The sequence below is a fragment of the Dendrobates tinctorius genome, unplaced genomic scaffold (genome assembly GCF_039654945.1).
Source record: "Dendrobates tinctorius isolate UK_male_01 unplaced genomic scaffold, ASM3965494v1 ptg000010l, whole genome shotgun sequence".
Lineage (NCBI taxonomy): Eukaryota > Metazoa > Chordata > Amphibia > Anura > Dendrobatidae > Dendrobates > Dendrobates tinctorius.
The window spans coordinates 13,199,587-13,225,215 of NW_027361678.1; the positions used below are offsets into that span (position 1 = coordinate 13,199,587).

Here is a 25,629-nt window from a genome sequence, read left to right on the forward strand (position 1 = left end):
ACTTTATGCTACCTTCTTCATTTGCAGACAATCCCTCCAGTGCTAAACAGTTACTGGGGTGAAAGGGTTAATAGGCCATTTTGTCATTAACCCCCAACAGAACCGGCAGGGTCAGCATCATTGTGTGAGAGATTCAGGTTTGGTAACTTAATAGAAAGGCACAAATTCTCCAGGGAAACATTTAGCAGCAGCGTCCGGGGTCTGCGGCGACAGAGGGACACAAACATTGGAGCTGCATGAAACACGTCAGCAGTGGTGGGGTTAAATCTGTAGTTATGTCTTAGTGACGCTGGATAAAGTGCATTCAGGGTAAAGATGAAGCATTTCTTCTGCTGGGCGTCATATATGGGGTGAGTGTTGGACGCCTGCCCCCACCTGGACTTCTGGGTCCGTAACTCAGGGGACGACTATTGGGTGCCCGGCCAGCAATCACACGGCCCTTTCGCTGTCAGGCTACATTTATGGAAAATATACCTCATTATTGGGGGCCATTAGTATTATTCAAACACACCTTCACTGCTGCTGGCACAGAGGGAGTTAATGACAAAATACTCCATTAAAGCACAATAAACAAATCCAGTCATCTCAATAAATATCTCTGCATATTTATATCTGTATATATAGATTCTACTCGTAATAAAACATCTTATTCTCTGTTAGATTCAGTGTTGTCAGGTCCTTGAGTGAAGGCAGATGGGTCCGGTCACCCGCTGCCGACCCCACAGTGTGGCTGACAACCTCACGCTCTCTCACATCTACAATCTGACAACTTCTCTTCAGCTCGGAACCAGTTCTGTTTTTTATGTTTTTTCTTTTAACTTTTTTTTTCTTTTTTTTTTTTTTTTTTACAATTTCATTATTTTTTGCATGCATCTCCGGAAGTCACAAAACCAGAACTCAAAGAAAAAGTCTTTGTTGCTTCCTTGCTGGAAGGGTTTTGTTTTTCATCCTATAAAGAATTTTCCCCCTTTTCCGGATGACTTTTAATTGATGTTCGGCTGCGAGGACAGAAGGACTGAGGCCACCTTGGCGTCCTCGCCCTACTCTCACGGGCAGCTTTGGCCTGGTGACGACGGTACTCTACACGTCTACAAGTGCCAGGCCCGAGCCCAGACTGCAAACATGTTCTATGGACACCACAACCGGACATGAAGAGAGAACACACCGTGACTGGTGATATGGCGGCAGTCTTTAGCCAGACACTCGGCACAGGCACTCGGCGCACACATCACCTACACATGAAGTCAGTTCCTTGGCTGAACGTGGCCACATTGGCCACATGTTGTGTATCATTAAAATGGGAGCGCACTGAGCAAAAAAAAAGGAATCAAGGAAAAGAAAGAAACCTCCCATGTTACAAATCAAACAAAGAAATGAAAGATTCGGTTCAGAGTCTTTGACTTTTTTTTAATCTTTCTTGAGTATTTTAAGGCTCTCTCATAGTGGAGACGTGATGGATCCCAGGGGCTCCTCTGACCTGGATCCACACCATGGAGAAGAGAGCCCTAGAACTGGTCAGCTGGAGTTCACATAGCTTTCATGTGTGTGTATATATATATATATATATTAGGTTTCTGTTGGCTTTGCCGCTCTGGGCAGACAGAACAGAAAGTGTGCTTTATACAGTTGAGCAGACAGTCAGCTGTGTCCATACTGAAGGAACAGTAACAGCTCCGCAGTCTCAGGCCTCAGGCACAAGGCAGCCGAGCGGCCAGGACGCACGCTCAGGACGTTGCTGCGACTGTCCTTGGTGTTAATGCTACTACACATCAATAGCAATGTATGCTTTGCCTTTGCTGATTGAGTTTTTTGGATAGTTCACATCTGTATTTGCATTTGCTTTGATTACATATATGAATATTGACTCTTATTTTACACATAATACTCCTTGTCCTTATTTTTCTGCTTCTTGTGGCCTCCCTTTGAGCTGTGCTGCTTCTCCTTCACCAGGGCCCCATTGCTCTGAGCAGAGTTGCTGATGTAATTCCTTGTCTCATCCACCTGGTAGGACCCCTCGTCCCTGTTTCTGTACTTGTACATGGCATACAAGAGGATCAGGATGCAGAGAGCAGCGGCTGCCACAATACCGACGACCATCCCCGTGGTGCTGCTGGACTCCCGGACCACCTCGGAAGGTCCCGGGACCCGTCTGCTTCCCGGCATCGTGGGGTTTGCTGTGGGCACATTACGGAACATGGGGGATGTTATTAGTGGACTCCTGAGCTTTGTGCTGTCTAGCTCGTAGGCTGTGGGCAACGGTAGTAACACTATATCGGGCTGGGGTTTGAGCTCATGGTGATTCATTTTGCCAGCTGGCACCATGGGCACCATCCCAGATGCAGATGTGGAGCGTATCAGCTCAGGGGGCAAACTTGTGGCAGAAGTCCTACTAGGTTCGAAGGCTTTGTTAGGTCTAAAGTCCTTTGATCCCCATTTGGGTGCCTGTGATTTGAAGCCACCATCGAAGAATGATGTGGAAAAGCTCTTATCTGTTACCAAGGAGAGGGTGGTGTAAAAATCTTCATCATCGGTAGGGGGCAGGTTAGAGTCGAAGGTTTCCCCTGAGCCATACCCCGATATCACCAAGCCATCATCATCACAACCATCGCTGCCTTGGTCCGACAAGCAAGGTAACCCCGCCTCAGGGGTCACAGACAGGGAATCTTTGGTGGTCTCAATTATGGTGAGAAGTGGTCGGAAGGTAGGGGAGAGAGTGATGGAGGGTGTACGTGTAGCTATTGATGGGGTGTCTAAGGGATCCTCAACTAGGACGGGTATAACTAATTCACCTCCTGTAGAAAGAAAATGGAGAAGAAACAAGAGGAACAGAATTAATAATTGAAAGTACATGAAAGCACATATAGGTGGACTGGGCAGAAGTTATCCTCCCTCACAGGGTGATGACACCCATGGTAACATGTTATCTGGTGACACCGTGAAGGAGTAAGAGAGGTGAGAATCATTCTAAGAAAGGAAAGAGTTTTCTGTCTCGTGGCCAATCAATGAGCACAGAATATTTCATGTAGATACATATGTATGTACAAGGCCGACCTAAGTGTCGTGGTACTGACGCTAAAGGCCGACCTAAGTGTCGTGGTACTGACGCTAAAGACCTACCTAAGTGCCGTGATACTGATGCTAAATGCAGGCAACAATGTTGTGAAAGTGGCACTAAAGGCAGATATTAATGTAGTGGTACTGGCACTAAAGTCAGACATCAGCCCATGGCGCTAAAGGCCAATATCAATGTTGTGTTACTGGCACTAAAGGCTTGTTGGGGGGGGTGAGGGAGTCCTTGGCTAGTTCTATGTTTACCGTACATTCCTCCCATGTTGTGGTTAATGTCAGCTTCTCCTTCACAACATAAAGCAATAATCCCTTTTTTGTAGTGTTCGAGAGGGTTATGGGAAATGGAAACAGAACCCTTTACATTTATACCATAAATTTAACTGAGAAACACCCCCAACCCCGACAAATGCCCCAAATAATAATTCAAACAAAGAAATAAATCACTGCAAATGCAAGTAAATAAAATGTCTGAACTACAGAAACCAGAAAAGGAAAGAAAAAGGTTGGAAAAACAGATGTAACATAAGAAACTGAAAAAAAAGGCAAAATAAAGAGCCCCAACCAAAGAATAAAAATGAGAACCAAAAATACCACGGACAAAAAATGGAAGAATTAGAAGTTAAAAAATACTTTACTGTGCAGTTGACTTACATCCACAAATTGCCCGCATGTTTTTTGGCATGTAAAAAAAAATTTACAGAACAGAGTTGTATAAGAATGTCAGAGAGATACATTCTCGTCACGAGGTTTGTTTTCTTTCCATTTTACCAAAAATCAATGCAGTTTTAGCAGACGATTGATAATCTGGAGCTGTCACTTTAGTTCTAATCAATGACACAGGTAAAAGGTGACGAACACAGGACGCACAGCACAAAACACTGGAGAGAATCACACACGACTCCTGGCGTCTGTGGCTGTTCTCAGCGCCACTCGCATTGCACAGAAAGAAATGGAGAGGAAATCAAACCGCTAAAGTTTTTAGAATTTTGCTTTTTTTAAGTCATGAATTAATAGTGGGGAATGGCCGCTGCACGGGATCGGGTTGTTGCTATTCAATTCATAGCAAGTATAAAGCTTGGAGGAAATTAGATTCTGATTTTTTTTTTCCAAAATAAGTGAATAATCAAACACCTAAAGAATAGGGCAAAGAGGAGTTGGGAGAAAGGATATCTGTAAAGAAGGGAGGTCAGATCTATGAGGAGACTAGACATTTGATGAAAATGAGGAGGCCGAAGGTGTGAGTCAGCTGCCATGTCCATGATAAGGCGTTACGGAGTGATCTAGCAGCTTTTGAACTTCTGGCTGTAAGGAAGGGACAGGCAATATACAGAACAAAAAAAAAAAACAAACAAAATGAACATTGGCATGCCCATCTAGGAAAATAAAAAGCAAAACTCTAAACACTGACAGATATTACAAACCCTAAACTGCAACTTGTCAGACATGCAAATCTCCTTCACCTTCATCACCCACCCAGAACTAATCAAATCCACATCAAACAGTAGCAAGAAAAAGATTAGACAGCATTATCTTAATTTAAAAAAAAAAAACACAAAAAAAAACAACCCTCAAAGTTTTTTTTCTTCTACTAAAAAAATAAATAAATAAAATTTAGAAGTGAAAAAATATGATAGTGAGATTACAACATAAATAGCAGAGCAAAATTAAGTCACAACAGACGCGGCCAAGTCCGAGAAGTCTGTCTGCACGCGGAACAATTTTAGCTGCAGGCAGGGGGATCTCCAGTTGTGATGGGGGTCAGCAATTGGCAGGGAGTTACGTTCGCACAACGACATGTTCAGCACAGTCGCTGTTACCGTCCAGAGCCGGACACCGGTCCCAATGTAGCAGAGAAAGCAGCTAAAGTTGTTCCTTTGATAGAAAAAAAATGGCAGCGTGGTTGGCGGCTCATTGTAATGCAGGGAGGGGAGAATTTAGGAAACAAACCAAGCATCAAATATAGGACAGAATATTGGAAAATTACACTGACAAAACCACACAAAGGGGCAAAAAACATTCTTATCCCACAGGGGAGAGGAGGCACCAGCCTCCGATGTCAGAACATTAAGAATGTTTGACAGCATTTTCCAGTTGATGCACACACAGACGGCAAGGGCGCTCGGCCGCTGCTCTCAGATCAGGAGTGGGCAGCAGACGGCCTCTGGAATGAGGACAGTGGCACATTGTAGCAGTGCGGACACGTGCTGTTCTTTGGACACGCAGGACCCCATGTTGGGGAATGTGTTTTCGGTTGCACCTGACACCGCCGTCTGTTTGTGCATGGTAAATAAACAGGAAAAACTAAAGAAAGTTGCTATCAATTGACAGTGGGTCAGTTCTTGGCTGCAGGATGTCGATGCATGCTTAAAGTTGCATTTAGGGAAAGTATACAAGAAAGAACAACTAAAAATCCCAGCAAGCTTTAGGGAGGGTCGAGTAAAGGGTGCATCAGAGTACGAGAAGGCAAGGATGAGTGAACGCAGCATTGAGCAGACAATTGCTAGATGGTTTACATGTAACAACACCTGTTATCAGAATCTCCCCGGAGCTTGGGTGTGACTGGCACATCTGCCGTCCGTACAATGCCTGGCTCTAGGTGGGCCGCACGTCATAGCGGTCACAAAGGAGCATGCACCTGACAGCTCATCTAATGCGGTGATGGCCTGGAACAGGCGGGACTGGTGGTCTCCAACACATTCCACTGCCTGATCCATATAATTTGCCCTTGACACAGACCCTCCCCAGAGAGATGTACCTGTTTTACAAGCAACACGATGGAAATTGTAGAGTTTACAGCCCACTGACTGCAGGAAAATCACCCCCAACATCCAGTCTACAACCCTATGAACCATCCCCCTTCCATCTAGTATTTTAGTGACTGCCACCTAAAGGGGCACCTGCAACATGTAATCATCATGTATCATGCCACAGTCGAGGTGAAGGCTGTGTGAACACTGGCCACATACTATCATAAGAAGTCTCCATCTCTAGTGTCAAAACTTCCAGATTACCTGAACTACGGAGCCTGCGGTGGCCGCTCGTGTGGCCGGGTCTGAGTGCTCGTGTGACTTGTACTTCCCCTGGACGCTCTCCTGTCCCGATCATAACACAAACCTGTCTGGGATTCACAGTCTGCAAACACAGAGGTCAAAAGTCTTGTCAGCAGGACACAGGCGGCACAGACATCGGCCACCACAGCAGTAGACACAGCTCATGCTACTACCGCGGTGTCCTCTCCACAGAATGATGGAGGAGTCACTGTTCTTAGCAGTAGCCTGTATGACAGAGCTGTGCCTCAGTGCCCGCACCTCTCACACCGGACAGAGACCTCTCTTCACACCTGATACACTGGGCAGAGACCTCTCCTCACACCTCCTACACCAGGCAGAAACCTCTCCTCACACCTCATACACTGGGCAGAGACCTCTCCTCACACCTCATACAGCGGGCAGAGACCTCTCCTTACACCTCATACCCTGGCAGAGATCTCTGCTCACACCTCATACACTGGGCAGAGACCTCTCCTCACACACCAGGCAGAGACCTCATACCCTGGGCAGAGACCTCTCCCCACACCTCATACACCGGGCAGAGACCTCTCCTCACAAGTCATACACCGGGCAGAGACTTCGCCTCACACCTCATACACTGGGCAGAGACCTCTCCTCACACACCAGGCAGAGACCTCTCCCCACACCTCATACACCGGGCAGAGACCTCTCCTCACAAGTCATACACCGGGCAGAGACCTCTCCTCACAAGTCATACACCGGGCAGAGACCTCTCCTCACAAGTCATACACCGGGCAGAGACCTCTCCTCACAAGTCATACACCGGGCAGAGACCTCTCCTCACAAGTCATACACCGGGCAGAGACCTCTCCTCACAAGTCATACACCGGGCAGAGACCTCTCCTCACAAGTCATACACCGGGCAGAGACCACTGCTCACACAGCAGGCAGCAGAGACCTCATACCCTGGGCATAGACTTCTCCTCACCCCACATACACCGGGCAGAGACCTCTCCTCACACACCGGTCAGAGACTTCTTCTAACACCTCATACACATGGCAGAGACCTCTCCTCACACTTCACACATCAGGCAGAGACCTCTCCTCACACATCGGGCAGAGACCTCTCCTCACACATCATACACAGGGCAGAGACCTCTCCTCACACACTGGGCAGAGACCTCTCCTCACACCTCATACACTGCATTATACACAGGATGATGTACTGCCAATAATAATGACTTTTCACCTGTTGAGTGATTTTTGGGCTTATTCAGGCCACACATCGGGAAACAAAATGTTCCTAAGAAACAGTTCCCGATTATTACCCAGTATAAATGCTCCCGTCAGCAGCTGACATCTCACAAGGCTAAAACCAAAAATACTTTATTCTAACACTATGAATTGTCCAGAAGTAGATTTTGTCCTGCAGAAAGAGCATCACCCTTGAGTCCATGTCTATGGTATCATTCCCATTCCAGTGACTAGTGGACAGAGCCATAGAGGTGCCGTGTTCTGGGGGCGTGGGTAGAAGCCTTTCCTATTCCTGAACAACCCTTGATGTGATCTGGGAATTCTCCATTATTGACTCCTACAAGGAACAATCTCAGGAGGGTCCCAGTCCTGCCTGCGTGTAACTAATGAGGCATGTGACCGATGCTCATCACAGCATACTATATTGTCTATAGATTCTATGTGGCATTCGGTGGCCTGAAGACGTGAATGTGCTGTGTCCGCCGGGGGTCGTATTCCTAGCAATGTCTCATATGCTGCTTTCATTCACTGGAGCCAGGGACCAGCCACAGACAGAAAAGGGTCTCATGGCCACAAAACAGGTGGATTAGGCTACAAGACAAACCAAACGCTCTGCTTTTTACATCCACAAATCGAATGATAGAAATGTCTGATTTGCCAGGTGCCCCCATAGAAGATTCCACAATGAGGGGGTAGCACATATCTCAGTCTCATTCCTGGCCTGGCTTTGGAGCTTTTCTAAAAAACTAACCATTGCTGCTCTGAGATGACCCAAGGCGTCTTCATCCACAGTTGTCGCCTCAGGCCCCCCTGCTTCAATCTGGGTCACTGACTAATTGTAGACAAGTAGATGGCGTGCACTCCGGAGGTAGAGATAAGCGGACACTGTGCCATGGAAATGGTCAACTGTCCACAAAAAAGGCAATGTCCAAACTGGTCTGGACATGAAGGTGTTAAAGAAAACAGTACAGAGTATAGAGATCCAACTGCAGAACCAAGAACAGGCGGTCATGAAGAAATGTCACCATCATGACCACACGCACCACCGGGCGGCCACGATGCCCCCGGGATAGCTGCCCAGGGACCATTTAATTTGGAAATCTTAATACTCAAAACCTGGGAATCTGAGACTGCACTTCATCTGTGTACAAAAAAATAATGTGATTACACCCAAGAGGGGATTATTAAAAACATCTGCCAACATCGGTCAGCATAAAAATTGTGTGTGTGAAATAACCCCCCGAAAAATATTGTAGGTCCAATTATAATCAGACTTCACAGACAACGAGGCCTATGACACCAGGGTAACCCCCTTCTGCAAAGTTGTCTGGACGTCCCGGTGTTTCCCGCAGATGATGGCTCTATCACATTCCTCTATTAACATCTTCAATGCTGCTGTCAGTCTTTACATAGTGTCGGGGTGTTATAGTTGCAGCCGGGGGGCTCCCTTTAAGTCCACCTGTGTCTAGACTTCATAGAAGACAGCGATTTTTACCATATACCTGTACATTCGTAAATAAACATTTGCCTTTTTTTTTTGTTTGAAACTATGGAAAAAAGTAGATCCTCTTTTCCCCAAAAAACTATTTTTTTTTTTTTTTTAACAGTGTTCCATTAAAGTACGATCTAAAAAATATGAAATTAACAAATCAGTAAACACTCTAAAGTGAAATTAAGAACCAAAAAACCCACCATTGCTTTTTTTTGTCCACCACAACAAAAACATTTTATCGCTTCTTCTGATTGTTTAAGCTCAAAGTGGAGGTCAATAAAATCGCTATCGTTACACAAAAATCACCACAGCGCCATTGACCAGAAAATGTAGACGTCATGAGTCTCAGTAATGTCGACACAAGTGAATATATATTTTCTGTTAGGAATTTCTGATTTGAAGAATGCTATTGTAGGTCATTTTTATATCCCAATGAACACCAGAAAAAAACCTAAAAACATTGCAGCATTTCTTCCCCATTTCATTCAAATGAACGACTCGTCCCACAAAACTCAAAAACTCAAGGCCTCATATGACCGTGCCACTGAAAAATATAAAAACGATGGCTTGTGGAAGAGGGGGGGGGGGACAAAACTGCAAAAATGACAGGGTTAGGATGTGTGCGGCTGGATGGCTCCGAGTGCTAAACGAAAGACCACCAGAAACCACCGCGAACATTACAGGTGACCACTGGGAATCCAGGGACAGCTCTTATGGGGACTACAGATCTTACAGCTATTAGGGAGACAGCTCTTATGGGCACTACAGATATTATAGCTCTTACGGGGGACATCTTTTACAAGGAACGGCTCTTACAGGGGACTACAGATCTAACAGTTGTTAGGGGGACCAGCTATTACAAGGAAATGCTCTTACGGGGACTACAGATCTTACAGCTCTTAGGGGGACTGCTCTTACGTGGGACAGTTCTTACGGGCACTACAGATCTTTCAGGTCTTATGGGGTCAGCTTTTACAGGAAATTGCTCTTACTGGGGACTGCAGATCTTACAGCTCTTAGGGGGGACTGCTTTCATGGGGACTACAGATTTTACAGCTCTTAGGGGGACAGCTTTTAGGCTCTTAGGGGGACTGCTCTTACGGGCACTACAGATCTTAGGGGGACAGCTCTTCCAGGGGAGTACAGATCTTACAGCTCTTAATGGGTCTGCCTTTATGGGGAACTACAGATCTTACAGCTCTTAGGGGGACAGCTCTTATGGGGGACTGCAGATCTTACAGCTTTTAGGAGGGCTGCTCTCACATGGGAATACAGATCTTACAGCTCTTAGGGGGGGGGGGGGATGTCATGATCCAGGTTGGATTATGACAGATAAATGCACAAGTAACCTTTTTTTCCTTAAGCTGTGTGCTTAAAGTTAGTTTTGCCCCCGGTGGCCATTAGGGTCATTGTACTGTGGTGATTTCAGTTCTAGTTTTGCCCCAGTGGCCGTTAGGGTCATTGCACTCTGGATACTTTAGTTTAGTGCACGTGATTATAAAGCAGGTGTGATTGCTCTGGCTCTGACCTGTAAAAGAGTGTCAGGGGTTGCAATCACTGTTGGTGATATTGCTCATTCCCAACCAAGTCTGGTGGAGGAAGGAACTACAGAGAGGAGTTCCTGGCAGCTCAGGGGAGCTCTGGTGTTATAGCTTCAGGTGGAAGCTGAATTCAGGTGTCGAGCTTCAGGAGTGAAGCTGAACTTTGGTGTTGTACTCTGTTGCTTGGAGCAATAGCAACAGAGCAAAGCTAAGTGGTGTTTTCCCTGTTTGTGACTTCCCTTATGTGTGTTTTAGCGCAGTGGTGGGATTAGTTTCTGCACTGTTCAATTCACTAGAAAGGGCTAGGTGCAGGGCGAGCTAGGGATTTTTAGGCATCCTGCTCGGCGCCAGGTGCGGAACCTGCATAGGGACTGTTAGGCTGTGTGCACACACAGCGTTTTTTTAGCATTTTTTTTAGCGGATTTGCCAATAAATCTGCTATAAAAACACTAAAAATAAGCTTCCCATTCATTTCTATGCATTTTTGACTTTTTGTGCATATTGATGCGTTTTTTACCACGAAAAAAACGCTTTGCGGTAAAAAAACGCAGCATGCTCATTAATTTAGCAGATTTTTCCGCATTTCTATGGGTCTGGAACCGCGTGGAAAAAAAGCATAAAAAAACGCGCTTTTTTTGCGCAAACACCGCACAAAAAAGTGCGGAAAACGTGCAGAAAAAAACGCGCGGTTTCTGGGAAGGGAGTCCTTTTTTTAAGCAGGGCCCTCCATTGTATTGGTTATCCTGGTGTTTCCCTTTATTATTTAAATTCGCCCTGCTGGAGGCGGTGTATCCAGATACACGTGTAATTCTGAAATTCGCCTGCTGGAGGCGGTATATCCGGCTGCACGTTACATTATTTAAATTCGCCCTACTGGAGGAGGTTATCCAGGGTCACGCGTGTCATAGAAATTCGCCCTGCTGGAGGCGGTGTGTCCAGTCACATGTGACCATCACAGGGGACATCTCTTACAGGCACTACAGATTTTAGGGATGCAGCTCTTACGGGGGGCTGCAGATCTTACAGCTCTTAGGGGGACTACAGATCTTACAGCTCTTACGGGCGGCTGCTCTTACGGGGGGGGGGGACTATAGATCTTACAGCTCTTAGGGGGACAGCTCTTACAGGGGACTACAGATCTTACATTAACAGCTCTTACAGGGGGCTGCTCTTACAGGGGGACAGCTCTTATGGGCACTATAGGTCTTACAGCTAATAAGGGGACAGCTCTTACGGGCACTACAGATCTTACAGCTTTTAGAGGGACTGCTCTTACGGGGGACTACTGCTCCTACTCCACTTTCTTGACTTTTCTTATTAATTCCAAGAGGTGCAATCAGCTTTGGTTCCAATAATTACAGACTGTTAATGAGACGAATCTTGACGCTTTGATTTCACTGTTGTGTGTGGAGAATGCAGATTTAATAGCTGTGCCGACCCACTCAGGACAGAGGCTTCAGAAAGAAGAAAGGGCCGGTGATGGTGGCTTTAGTAGAAGGTTTGAAAAGCCTAATTACCTGGTACGGAGCCCTGAATCTGGGCCACAACAAATGAAAGGATTTCAACAGTTTGAAGTCGACGTGAACTTTCTTCATGAGCAGCGTCTTCTCCCTCCCTTCTCTCCATTTCATTAAAAAAAATAACATCTCAATTAGCAGAACAGTCTTGAAGCAGCGGTATGAATATCTCCTCTCCGTATTTTTAGCGGCACAGACTCGGGAATCACTCGCTTTCCCATTTAACACTCAGGGACCCTTTAATCTTCAAACAGCTGCTTGTTGAAGGCAGATGTGCTGCAGGCGGCAGATTTTTCACAGTAACTTTTACAAGCTGCCGGAGTAAAATTGAAGCAATTTCTGAATGTTCCTTTCCGTCTTTCCTTCTAAATGAACCTGCTGTAATGGGAGCGAATTTCTTGTCACGCAAAATCTGGACATGATGGTCTTGTGAGTGGCGCAGAGTTTACTAATCATCACATTCGCTCGTATTAATACAGATTGTATCAGTGGTGGGATAATGAGCAAAACAAAAATGGGTATTGCCAGATCTACATGGAAATCTAAGAACAACTGTCAAATAGGTTGGTCAGTCTATGGAAAATACACAAAATGTGGGGGCTTGAAAAAAGTTAACCAGAAAAAAAAGCACAAGAACGGTTTACTGGTAAATCTTTTTTTTTTTTTTTTAAGAGGAGCCTGTGGGTTAAAGTTTAATCACATGAAAAGCTTGGCAACTTTCTCAGCAAGCAGAGATCTCAGAAATGAATGGTCAATGAATGGGAATATTCACAATTGTGTATGGAGCTTGGTCTCTCTGGCGTCATAAGTGGGTGCTAGACCAGACGTCTCCACATCTAGTGACTGGCGATGTCTTCAGGTGGTCTCAGGTGTGCAATGCAAAGCCACTGTCTTCATGAAGATGGCGAGTTACAGGAGACGACGCTGCCAGTCAGATCTCACTGCCTGGGGTCTATGGTGGCACAATCATAGTAATGTGGATGGAGATGTGACACTCGCTGCACTAGGGAAAGCTGCACGTCAGAACGGCTCCTAAAGAGGCGACCGTCCTTGTCGCTATCACTTGACTCTACAGGCCACGCTGGTCCCATAGGGGCCAAATGAGGACACAGTATTCTTCAGATGCAAACAAACAGGGAATTTTAGATGGGGTCAGTGACTCCCCGTTTTCTCGCCTTTAGGCTGTTGGTCTTGAAATCTATTTCTTTTGAGAATCTTAAGCCACATCTCCTCTCCGAACGTGGACGAGCAAAAAATCAGAGCTCTTATCATGGCCATTAGTAAAAGGGAAGGAAATGGCTTTTCAGTAAACCCTCACCGATGACACCACTGATACTAATTTGCTGCCACCACTGACCATCAATAGAAGTCAGCCAGGGATCATAGAATCCTAGAGTGTCAGAGTTGGAAGAGACCCCCAGGGCCCCCTGCTCAATGCAGGAGTCACTAAACCATCTCAGACAGATATTTGTCCGGCCTCTGTTTGAAGGAGAAGTCACCACCTCCCATGGCTGCCTGTTCTATTCATTGATCACCCACTTTTTCTTAATTTTAGCAGTGTTTGGTACAAATTATGTATTAAAAAAAAAATGAACACTGAAGAGCAAAAAAGGTTGAGAAGTATTTTGGAAAAGGAGGCACAGCTAAGGGGGGGTCCTAACATGATGACCAATTATTAACAGCATGTGCCACAATATATTAGCATAAAGGAAGCAATGCGTATAGTGACAAGTGCCCACCGTGGTGGTACAAGCCCTCCATCATGTGCTGTCCAAAACAAGATGTATCAATATCTTATATACACAAATCATTCTGCAAAAATATCCAACAAGTCCACCCTCACCTGATAATGAGAGACATCGCGCCTGCATTCTGTGGTTCTGCAGCTGGAAATCCTTCGGATGAGAAGCCGTCATGGTTAGAAAGCCTCCCTGGTACGGCTTCTAGACGAGAACTACAGCTGGCACCGCCATGCCCATCCCATTAGGGTTACGTTCCTGTCCGCGTTCTGTTCTCTTACCACTAAAATTTAATTAGTGCAGCAGACAGATCTGTCACATGAGGGACACAAATGGCACCTGGCCCCATTGACTATAATTAGGCATGTCAGCTTGCCGGCTTTATGCTTGTAGTGTTCCAACTTTCCTACAGTAAAATTTATGGTATCTGAAGAATTTATGTGAATGTAGATCAACAGTCGAAAAGCCTAAAGACCAGTAAACTCTGCCCCACATCAGAGCTCCACATGGTACACGTCTCCCCACATCAGAGCTCCACATGGTGCACATCCCCCCAAATCAGAGCTCCACATGGTGCACATCCCCCCACATCAGAGCTCCACATGGTGCACGTCTCCCCACATCAGAGCTCCACATGGTGAGCATCCCCCACATCAGAGCTCCATATGCTGTGCGTACCCCAAATTAGAGCTCCATATGGTGCCCGTCCCCCATATTATTCCCCACTGTGGAATCTTCTACTACGGGGTTGAGGATGGGAGAAATCAACAGATGAATGGACCATTGGAGCAGAGTGGTAGAGACAACAGAGCGGTACAGTCAGCAGAGCGATACAGACAGCAGAGCGATACAGACAGCAGAGCGATACAGACAGCAGAGCATAATGCAGCTCACACCAAAGAATAGGACACCGACACAACAAAGCGTCAGTAGGCGCAACTCCTGTGGTGCCAGCAGCACATCCCTCCCCCCTGCGCTGCAGGACTCAGCCAGGTAATGAATGGTATCCCCTCATATACTTCGTGGTCACATATGAAAAGGACGCACTAAACGTGGCAGTAAAATTCTCCTCGTGATTCCTCCATATATAAAAGTACAGAAGATCATATTGTGCATCAGTTTCCAGTCCTAGGGATGTGCGGTCATTTCTCAGCCTTGTGGGGGCATGTGGACCACCTAATTCTACATGTGAGGTATGGAAATAAAAGGATGGCGATGAGCTGCCCCCTGAGAACACATCCTGTACCCTATGAAATAGGCAGCGGGCAGACACCCGCTTTGTGGGTCCAATCAAATGATGCATTACAGTTAATATTAGAGATGCCAATTCCCTAAATGGCAGGAGAACAATTTTACTGACTTTGTTCAGAAATTGGATGTAATGAAAATAGAGACAGTGAATGAGAAGGTAGAAACAAGCAGAAAATGAGTGACCAGCGGGCGACATCCACAGACGTATGGAAGGTCTGCAATCACAAAGTCATGCGGTCCAATATGAAGAGGTGGTCAGTAAATATATATAGATGCTGCATATATTTCACCCATCGGGACTCGTCACCTACATACATGGACCAGAAACGTTACACTTTGTGGTGGGCCAAGGCTTGGCCGCTAGGATCAGGCTCCGCTCGCTCCTGCTCCGTCACCATGTTGCAGCCACTCTGGGGTTTAAGGACTGAAACTCTAATTTCTGGAAGCTTTATTCGGTGACGTACCAATTCTTGTATACTCAGCCCAACAGATGGTGGCCATGGACTAGACGGCCTGCAGGCCTCAGTGGAGGGACTGGGGTGCTCTACCTCTTGGCTGATAGTGATGGATTCGGGGACATTGATCATATCTTTCACATCGATTTTAGACCCAAAACATCAAAGAGACTAAACTTGAAAGGATGAAGAATGAGGGAAGCGCTGCTTACATTCATAAGTCTGCACAATCTCACAATCTGTCCACTTCAACTCGGACCTAGGGGGCACTGTGAGACAGATCAGTACAGTTGATACAAGGCTATCATTCTCCTTGGGAGGGTGTACAGATTTGTTTTTAGTGTCCCATTAATGCCTGGTCCCTATTTGGTATGTATGATGGAACAAGTTGAAAGGTCAGACCTTACTCTTGCACACGGCCCTATGACAACCCTTCTGGGTATCACCCTGTTCTTCACTGGTCACACATGAAGGGTTCACTGCTGCGGTGACAGGAGCTCAGTCAGGGCCGTGGACAGATTTGGGGCATCGGAGGCAGAGCGGCTGGCAACAAGTAATGAGCAGCAAGGAAGGAGCAGCACAAAGCGTTCTACCAGCACTAGCACTTGCTGTGTGCTAAACAAGCGCAATGTTGGCTTTGTGGCTTTTTTTTTTTTAGTTAGAAGAAAAAAAAATAAAAAATAAAACCTTCTCTAAACACAGGATCCAGCAGTTTTGGCTCTGTATTTCAGCTTGTAGAAGAGGGATGGTGTCCGCTCCGAGTCCATGAAGAGCTGCCCCTCAACATTGAGACATAAATTGAGGAAGATTCAATCTGGCTGGATAATCCCCCCAACTGAGCAGATTGTAAGCCAGGTCTAAAGTACGGCTCCGCCACCATCCCAAAAACGGAGCCTCCTCTTTATGGGATGGGAGTTTATAGAGACCTACAACTATCATAGGCAGCTGCAGATTATTGCAGGCTCCTGTTCACATGCAAGAAATAACTCAGACTTAGGAGAATTAGCAAGCAGAAAGTACACTGACCTGACGTACCTGTGCCAGTTTCACATTCTGCCGCATCTTCATCATCACTGCCGATAGAACATTCTGCTGACGACACAATGTCATCCGTTGGCTGCGAAGAAGAAAAGACCTGAAATGTTAGAGGAGCTGGAGACCACTGCCATCTGCAACCTGCAACCAACCTGAACCTGCAGGAAGATTAATGGCGGAGAGCGCAGACAGGAGCAGTCGCCAGGAATCCACGCTCCTCCGACTAGCTGTGTAGAGGCCGCCATCCGATCCTTGCTGCAGACATTACTGGAAAATCAGAGCGATCATCTGGATGAACTAATATTGTGCCGCTTCTCAGCCGCAGATCGCTGGTACCCGGCGACCATGTCTGCCCAGATTTAAGATTTACCCTCCTTATTTATTACTCACAACGACCATCAGAGCATTTACTGACATTTTCTCCTGAGTATTTTTCTTGTTGATTACTGTCTCTTCCAGCGAGTCTCTCTCCCACCCCGATAGAGCCACCCCTGGTGGGCTGAGAGGTTTATCTGGTGGCTCATGTATTCCCCCCTCTGTGCAGGAGCTGCTGGGGGACGGCCGAGGTTTACAGCCTGCTGGTCATTCAGTGCCAGAGCGGAGAATGCACATGAAAGATTGGGGTCCCACCTGCCCCCTGAGCCGTCCATCTCCGTAGAGATGAAGAGAGCTCTCTTGTAGCACAGTCACCCTGAAGGGAATCACTTTACAGAAAAGCTTTTACAAGAGCAGCTGCAATTACGACTTTAGTTATTCCTTGTAATCTTCACATTATGGCATTACACCGCTCCTCCGGCTCGGCAGTGATTAGCACATTCACTGCTAATTCCCCAGAGGATCTCCGCAATGGCCACATGTAGAGGGGCCACATGTAGAGGGGCCACAATACAGCCAGACACAAGCTGCGCTAATCAGACGCCTGCTGCAATAAGCCAACACCACATAGTAATCAGTGATTCCCTGCAGAGACTGCCACACCGACATCAGCCTGCACGGACCAAGTCGCAATTCTGCCACTCCAACGGGTACCGTGAGGACGGAGTCACAAGCACTAGCTAGGCAACACTGCTGAAATCCTCTGTGCTGCTGCAGAGCAAGTTACTATGCATCTGTCACCTCCCACTCCTTTCCATTCTGTTACTTGAGATGTGAGGACTGGAAACTCTGGATCTGACTGCGGTGTTTGCGCTGGGATATGGTGCATCAGACCAGGCCTCATCGTGCATCGCTCCATGCGCTTAGCCCCACACACCACTGGAGAGAGGCACGGGACCTTTAGTCCGTGTTGACAGGTACTAATGGCAATGTGATGTACAGCCTGCTTATAGACCCAGATAATACGCTGATCCTGAAGGCCCACCGCCTTGTATGAAACAGGATCTGTACTGTATACAGACTGGTATCAATCAATGAAACTATAGAGCCGTATGCTAGAGAAAATGGACCGTACAGTGACATGTACATGAGGTGGGTGAATACCGCCTTACACTGGATCAGGCCCATATCTCCACACTATAGAGCCATAAACCTGACATCAAAGGGCTAAGCCTTCACATAGCAAGACGACCGCAAGACAATTTGAAAGATTACACTGGTCCATTGTGCTTAATAGCCGGCACCACATGAGCAGCGTTACATGTCCTGCAGTGGGTAGAGCTAAGTAGCCGGGACAGCGAGAGAATTAGCTCCTTTATGAGGGACTGAGGATGTGTCCAGGGTGCTGGCAAAAGGAGCCATCCCTCATTTTAATGCTCACTGCGAGCAGTCGGGAACTTATCAGTGCCCTCCTGAAAGTGTGAGATAAATCTGCAGCTCCCAGGTCTGGCAAAGTCCTTGTGTCACTCGCTGATTTGTGTTCTGCCAGCGCTGACTTACGTCTTCTTTAATGCGCTCTTTCACCATTCACTCCTTCATTAAGTTTTATCCTCTGTGAGGTTTTTTTTTTCTTAAATGGAGAATACACGAACGAGGCTGATTAGCTATAACTCTCAGCAAGCACGGGCCAACACTCGTTAATGGATGTGCGAGAGCCAACACCGAGGGCAGTCACATGGGGAAATACAATCATCTGTAATCACCACTAAACCAGCCCCGATACCAGGACACCGATACAGGGCTCATGATCCAGGCAAGCGGAATGCTATATTCAGGCAGGGAGACAGTGGATACGTCACTTACTGTAGAGTGCGGAACGTAATGTAATCCCATTGTGTACAGGAATATGCAAAAAGCACAAGCCTCAGACACCGAAGATCTGGGGTCACGTCTCCAAGACATCTTGCACAACCTCCTGCCGAAATCCTCTATAACTTGTGTACAAGTGTCGAGAAGAAGGGATGAAGGCGGATGATGGAGGCGACGGGCGTTCACCAGATACTTATGATGGAGGCGACGGGCAGTCACCGGACACGGATGATGGAGGCGACGGGCAGTCACCGGATACGCATGATGGAGGTGACGGGCAGTCACCGGATACGCAGGATAGAGGCGACGGGCAGTCACCGGATACGCAGGATAGAGGCGACGGGCAGTCACCGGATACGCAGGATGGAGGCGACGGGCAGTCACCGGATACGCAGGATGGAGGCGACGGGCAGTCACCGGATACTAATGATAGAGGCGACAGATGGTCACGGGATACGGATGCTGGATATGACGGATGGGCACCAGATACTGATAGGACTTATATTTTTCTTCAGTCACTTTGCATTTTTTTAGTTGACGTTAATGATTTTTCTTGTTCTTAATGGAATGTGCACATTGTAGATTGAGACTGAGGACAGCAAACCCATGAAGGCGCACATCTAGAGACAAGGGGTAAAGAAATGTGTGAAACAAACCAATAAGTGTTTTGTACTTTAAAGTACCCCTAATTTACTAGAATAGCAGCTTTATACCCCCCTCATGGCAAGCGTTGAGATTTCCCAGAGCTGCTGAGCACTTGGCCAGTTTCAGTTCACTCCAACTCATCCACAACCATGTCAGTTGGCTTGAGGTCAGCGATTATGCGGCCATGTGGATGCAGCCTCCATTCCTCTCCTACTTAGTCACATCACCTGGAGGTGTTTTTGCCACATCATCTTTGGCAGCCAAACTGGAGCCTAGCGGACCACGTCCTACTTGAGGGCATCCCCAGTGCCTCTTGAATAGCATGATGTAGCCTAAGGATGGCTAAGCAAAAGAAGAGCAGAAGATGCAGTCAGGTAGGAGGTCATCCACTTGGCTCCCATATGGCAGCCACATATTACCGACATGGCCGCTGGACTGGGTACTGCAAACTGATGTGCACCAGCTGTACCCAGCACCGCATGGAACCATCAACCTTGCGTCTGCTGATTGCATGCCTTCCCAGGCTATGACCTGATGAAGCTGCGACGAGAATGCTGAGGAGGCAACGCTGTTGTGATCAGAGTAGTAGGGGGGACTGGGAGGAACGTTTAACATATTCCGGCTTCTGTTTCCTTACTCCTTGTTTCATATGTGCACCTTTGTGGTTTTGCTGCCTTCAGTCTGAATCTACAATGTGCACAAGGACAACCACTACACAACCAGCTGTATGCAGACGCTGACCGCTACATAACTTATGCACACTCATGGAGGCAATGCTCAGGATTATTTCCAAGGTGTCTCTTGTACTGCAGCCAGTCATTACCATAGAAATAGCCGGCGTCCTGCATGGTGCACGGTGATCCCACAGTGCATTCATTCTCGTCACACTTCCCTTCAGCTGTCCTCCAGGACCACAATGGGAGATCCTTCATATAATAACACTAATCCGCAGCACCTCAACATCCTCCCGCACCGCTCAGCGGCATCCATCACTGGTGAGCGGGCTGGAGACGAGAGCGGACGCTGTGTCCTAAACACGGGCTAAGAACACACTACTGATAACTTGTCATCCCCGGTATTTATGCAGCTGTGATCTAGAAGAACGAGGCTCTGCAGATTATCAGCTCTGCCGGAGCCATGAAGGTCACCTCTGCAGAAGCCGCGCTTGTCACAATGCACACCAGCAGTCGACCACTCCGAGGACCGGGGAAGGGAAGCGCGCTTCTGCTGGAGCTGTGATCCCCCTGATGCAAGCGGAGGCACAGATGATTCTGTAAATCGTAGGTAGGGGCGCAGCATCTCGCCATCTGGACAGCTCCAGAGCATCACTTTCAAGCTCTGAAACAAAGTGCATTCTCTTCACCTAAGAAACCAGCCACCTCAGACTGCAGAAGTAGCTGGTAACCTCAGCAACAAGTAGTGCACTACAAAATTAAAAACTTCGCTATTCTTTAGAACAGAGAGGATTTTTAATAAGTTAAACAATTTAGGACGGTATTGAAACTGCCCATTCTGACTAAGTGAGAAGTCACTGATAGAATGGCCATCTGTATGTTGAGAGAAGAACGCAGTGTACACAGACCGAGCGCAAACAGTGTGTGGGAATCCCGTAGTAACAACCCCGGCGTCTTTAGGATGGGAGGAGAAATGAGCAACAAAGTATCATCATGACCTGCGCCTCCATGGTAATGGTGACCCCAGGAATAAACACCGGCCTCCACTCCGCGTTTGCCCGCAAACTAAAACAAATGTACGCCCAAAATTATGGACTAGAATATTCCCCAAAATCTCACTGATCCGTGTGTGCGTCTCCTAGTCTGGAGGCAGCATCTTACGATCAAGAAGAACGCCAACACAGTGTTCTTTTGATCCACTGAGTGGCTGACTCCTCCTGGCCGACCCTGAACCATCGCATCTGTGCAGGGCAGGAGATGAATCTGCAAAGAGCTGGATGACCAAGGAGAAGAAGGACCTTTCAGGCCATGGTGTACACCGCTTGTGTATGTATAGATGTGGCAAACTAGAGACCAAACGGAGTAAATTGAGATCCACCAAAGGATAATATAAATCAGGTACATTTTATTATGACATCATATTAAAACCATGTCAGACGAAAAGTTCATAATGACGATAAAAGAACAGAGGAGACATGAAGGTAGGCAAAGGAGAGAATAGAAGAGTATGACATAAGGGGGCAGGACCAATAAGATCACTACAGAGTGAATATAGGCAGTACACCACTTTGATAAAGCAGGTATGCAAAACGCGCGTCAGGGATCGCAAGGAGGGCATCAGTGGTCTTGACTCACTATGGCTTTATGTTTTATGGCAGCACACATTACTGGTATGCAGGTAATACACTCCATTTAATTGCACTGTCCATTATCTTGATACTGCCTATATTCGCGCTGTAGTGATCTTTTATTTAATATGATGTCTTAATAAAATCTACCTGATTTATATGCTTTAGTGGATCTCGATTTACTCCGTTTTGTCTCTAGTTTGCCATATTATTGGGAGCATTCCACTATAGTAACTATATCTTTCCCATTCTTTGGGACAGCTGTACTTTAATATACTCTCAGCCCCAAGACATAAATTGTATTTTTTTATTACTGTTTTAGTATGTATAGATGTGTAGCAGTGCTGAGCGTGCTTGTGCCGAGCGTGCTGTATAAGAAGCAGCCATTCATTAGTGATATTGACCTCCACGTCTTTCTACCACCAGGAAAGCTTTCATTAGTAGGACTGATCCGCTTTCCTGCCATCTATACCGGGGTCATGTCTCATGGTCCGCACTGTCTATCACTCATCACAATGGTGGGAGACAGAAATTCTAGGACGCCCCGGTCACGTGTAGTGACAATGAACATGTGGCAGGAAGCCTGACAACCTGACCTGCGCTTCATCTAATAACATCTCCTCATGCTGGAGACAACAGGGGAGTGTCAGGAAGAATCAGTCAGCGACCCGCAAACCTGCTGAAAGTGTTCTTTATCTACACAGAAATGTGTAACTTGCCAATAAAAAGTGAACGCTAAGAAGCAATTTAATGCGCTCTTGACCTGTGTAGCGGGCTGTGCCGGAGCGGCTGATTATTCTGCTGTTGGTGAATCTTTCCGGAGACATGCCTTGTAATTAAGATGTTATTTCTGAAGAGCATTTCATGCTCTGCTCCAGTCACTGGTGCTCGGTGTCACCTTGTGAAGTCACATTGGGTTTACTGTGTGCAATCTGAGCAGACGGCTCCTAAAAGTGCAATGTGAAGGGGGGACATGGGGTCAAGAGGAAATAATCAGGTAAAAGCATTGCAGATACAGACATCCAAACACCGAGCCATTACTGCCCACCCCCCTGATCACACAGCCCCTCCCCTGATATCTTCCAAGTGTATAGCCCAGATGTCCAGCAGTGCAACACCCAACATCTGGAGTAAAAGTTCTCTTGTAAGAACCAATCACGGTGCAGCTTTTATGTTTCTACAGCAGTTACAAAAATGAAAGCAGATGTACAACTGGTTGCGGTAGGCATCAAGCAAGGTCTTCTCAGAACTATACCATATGAATAGTTTACAGCAGACCTCTGACTGTCCCTGTCTGCTCCAAGACAAATAAGGGGATGGAAACAGAGACTCCCCACACCATGCAGCCTGTTCCCTCCCCATCCTCTCCTGCCCTGACTTCTCCAGAAGGCAGATACAGCGGAGTACAATGGAGGAACAGCAGGGTCTCAGCGCAGCAAGCACAATGTCCTTAGATCGTGCCTGCTATGAGGAGCCTCAGTGCACGCCACATAGCAAGGCAGGGAAATGCGGAGAAGTAAGAATTTTTATATATTGTCAGTCAGTACTTGTGGGAGCAGCAAACTATGTGTGTGTGTGTGTGTGTGTGTGTGTGGTGGGGGGCATCATACAATGTGTGGGGACCATTATACAATGTATGGGGGAGCTGTGGAGACCATCCTACTATGTGTGGGGGGAGCTGTGTAGACCATCCTACTATGTGTGGGGGGAGTTGTGGAGACCATCCTACTATGTGTGGGGGGAGCTGTGGAGACCATCCTACTATGTGTGGGGGGAGCTGTGGAGACCATCCTACTATGTGTGGGGGGAGTTGTGGAGACCATCCTATGTGTGGGGGGAGTTGTGGAGACCATCCTACTATGTGTGGGCGGAGCTGTGGAGACCATCCTACTATGTGTGGGCGGAGCTGTGGAGACCATCCTACTATGTGTGGGCGGAGCTGTGGAGACCATCCTACTATGTGTGGGGGAGCTGTGGAGACCATCCTACTATGTGTGGGGGAGCTGTGGAGACCATCCTACTATGTGTGGGGGAGGTGTGGAGACCACCCTGCAATGTGTGGGGGTGCTGTGGAGACACTGTGTGATGTCCTAACATCCTCAGAACACAAAGTATAATGACCCCCCCCAGCAACCCCACGCAAACTATGATGGCCCCCACAGCTTTCATAACTATCATCATACTATGTGTGGGGGAGCTGTGTGGGCCATCATACTATGTGTGGGAGAGCTGTGTGGGCCATCATACTATGTGTGGGGGAGGTGTGGGGGCCATCATACAATGTGTTGGGGAGGTGTGGGGGCCATCATAGCATGTGTGGGGGAGCTGTGGGGGTCATCATACTATGTGGGGGGAGCTGTGGGGGTCATCATAGTTTATGTGGAGTTGCTGGGGGGGTCATTATACTATGTGTGCTGAGGACATCACACTGTGTTTCTGGGGGGCTCTTAATATTAATACAGAAAGATATATACTAATTATACACTCACTGGCCACTTTATTAGGTACACCTGTCCAACTGTGTGTTAAGACTTAATTTCTAATCAGCCAATCACATGGCGGCAACTCAGTGCATTTAGGCATGTAGACATGGTCAAGACAATCTCCTTCAGTTCAAACCGAGCATCAGTATGGGGAAGAAAGGTGATTTGAGTGCCTTTGAACGTGGCATGATTGTTGGTGCCAGAAGGGCTGGTCTGAGTATTTCAGAAACTGCTGATCTACTGGGATTTTCACGCACAACCATCTCTAGGGTTTACAGAGAATGGTCCGAAAAAGAAAAAAAATCCAGTGAGCGGCAGTTCTGTGGCCGGAAATGCCTTGTTGATGCCAGAGGTCAGAGGAGAATGGGCATACTGGTTCGAGCTGATAGAAAGGCAACAGTGACTCAAATTGCCACCCGTTACAACCAAGGTAGGCAGAAGAGCATCTCTGAACGCACAGTGCGTCGAACTTTGAGGCAGATGGGCTACAGCAGCAGAAGACCACACTGGGTACCACTCCTCTCAGCTAAGAACAGGAAACTGAGGCTACAATTTGCACAAGCTCATCGAAATTGGACAGTAGAAGATTGGAAAAACGTTGCCTGGTCTGATGAGTCTCGATTTCTGCTGCGACATTCGGATGGTAGGGTCAGAATTTGGCGTAAACAACATGAAAGCATGGATCCATCCAGCCTTGTATCAACGGTTCAGGCTGGTGGTGGTGGTGTCATGGTGTGGGGAATTTTTTCTTGGCACTCTTTGGGCCCCTTGGTACCAATTGAGCATCGTTGCAACGCCACAGCCTACCTGAGTATTGTTGCTGACCATGTCCATCCCTTTATGACCACAATGTACCCAACATCTGATGGCTACTTTCAGCAGGATAATGCGCCATGTCATAAAGCTCGAATCATCTCAGATTGGTTTCTTGAACATGACAATGAGTTTACTGTACTCAAATGGCCTCCTCAGTCACCAGATCTCAATCCAATAGAGCATCTTTGGGATGTGGTGGAACGGGAGATTCGCATCAGGGATGTGCAGCCGACAAATCTGCGCCAACTGTGTGATGCCATCATGTCAATATGGTCCAAAATCTCTGAGGAATGCTTCCAGCACCTTGTTGAATCTCTGCCACGAAGAATTGAGGCAGTTCTGAAGGCAAAAGGGGGTCCAACCCGTTACTAGGATGGTGTACCTAATAAAGTGGCCAGTGAGTGTATATTCTTAAGACTGAATAGTAAACTTTATAAAAGGCAGTTAAAGGGACTCAGTCTCCAGGTTTTTGCTCCCCCATCCCAGAAGCATGATGTCAGGGCAGAGACCCTGAATTCAGTGATGTCTCACTTACTGGGCTGCTTCTTGCAGATTTACCAGTTCTCTAATTGATGTGCTTTACACACCACTGATTGGTAGTTTTCTGCCTATGCACAGTGTACACAACTGCCAATCAGAGGTGGGGACGGAGTTATACAGACCTCATTCTGCTCAATATTAAGAGAGAAAAATTAATATAAAATAATCATAATATTGATTAAAATGAATCTCCACATGTTGGTTTAGCCGAAACCAGAATCTCAGCCTTCTGTGCGCCCCATGCCCCCCTCCATGATCTAGAAGCCTTCATGGTCTGAGCAGAGGCAGTGGTGGA

The 25,629-nt window shown here is 47.0% G+C and overlaps 1 protein-coding gene across 5 annotated transcripts in view; it reads right to left on the reverse strand.

The window, feature by feature from the left end:
* Positions 1–558: 558 nt before the first annotated feature.
* NRXN3 (neurexin 3) overlaps positions 559–25,629 on the reverse strand; it is a 512,486-nt gene continuing 487,415 nt past the window's right edge. For 3 of the 5 annotated variants that reach the window (XM_073587115.1, XM_073587106.1, XM_073587123.1), the window contains 2 exons: positions 16,356–16,446; positions 559–2,792 (listed from right to left, as the gene is read on the reverse strand). In XM_073587115.1, coding sequence (XP_073443216.1) covers positions 1,873–2,792; positions 16,356–16,446 — 1,011 coding nt within the window. In that variant the 3' untranslated portion in view covers positions 559–1,872. The remainder of the gene's footprint in view (positions 2,793–16,355; positions 16,447–25,629) is intronic. The other 2 variants (XM_073587097.1, XM_073587131.1) reach the window with 1 other exon arrangement.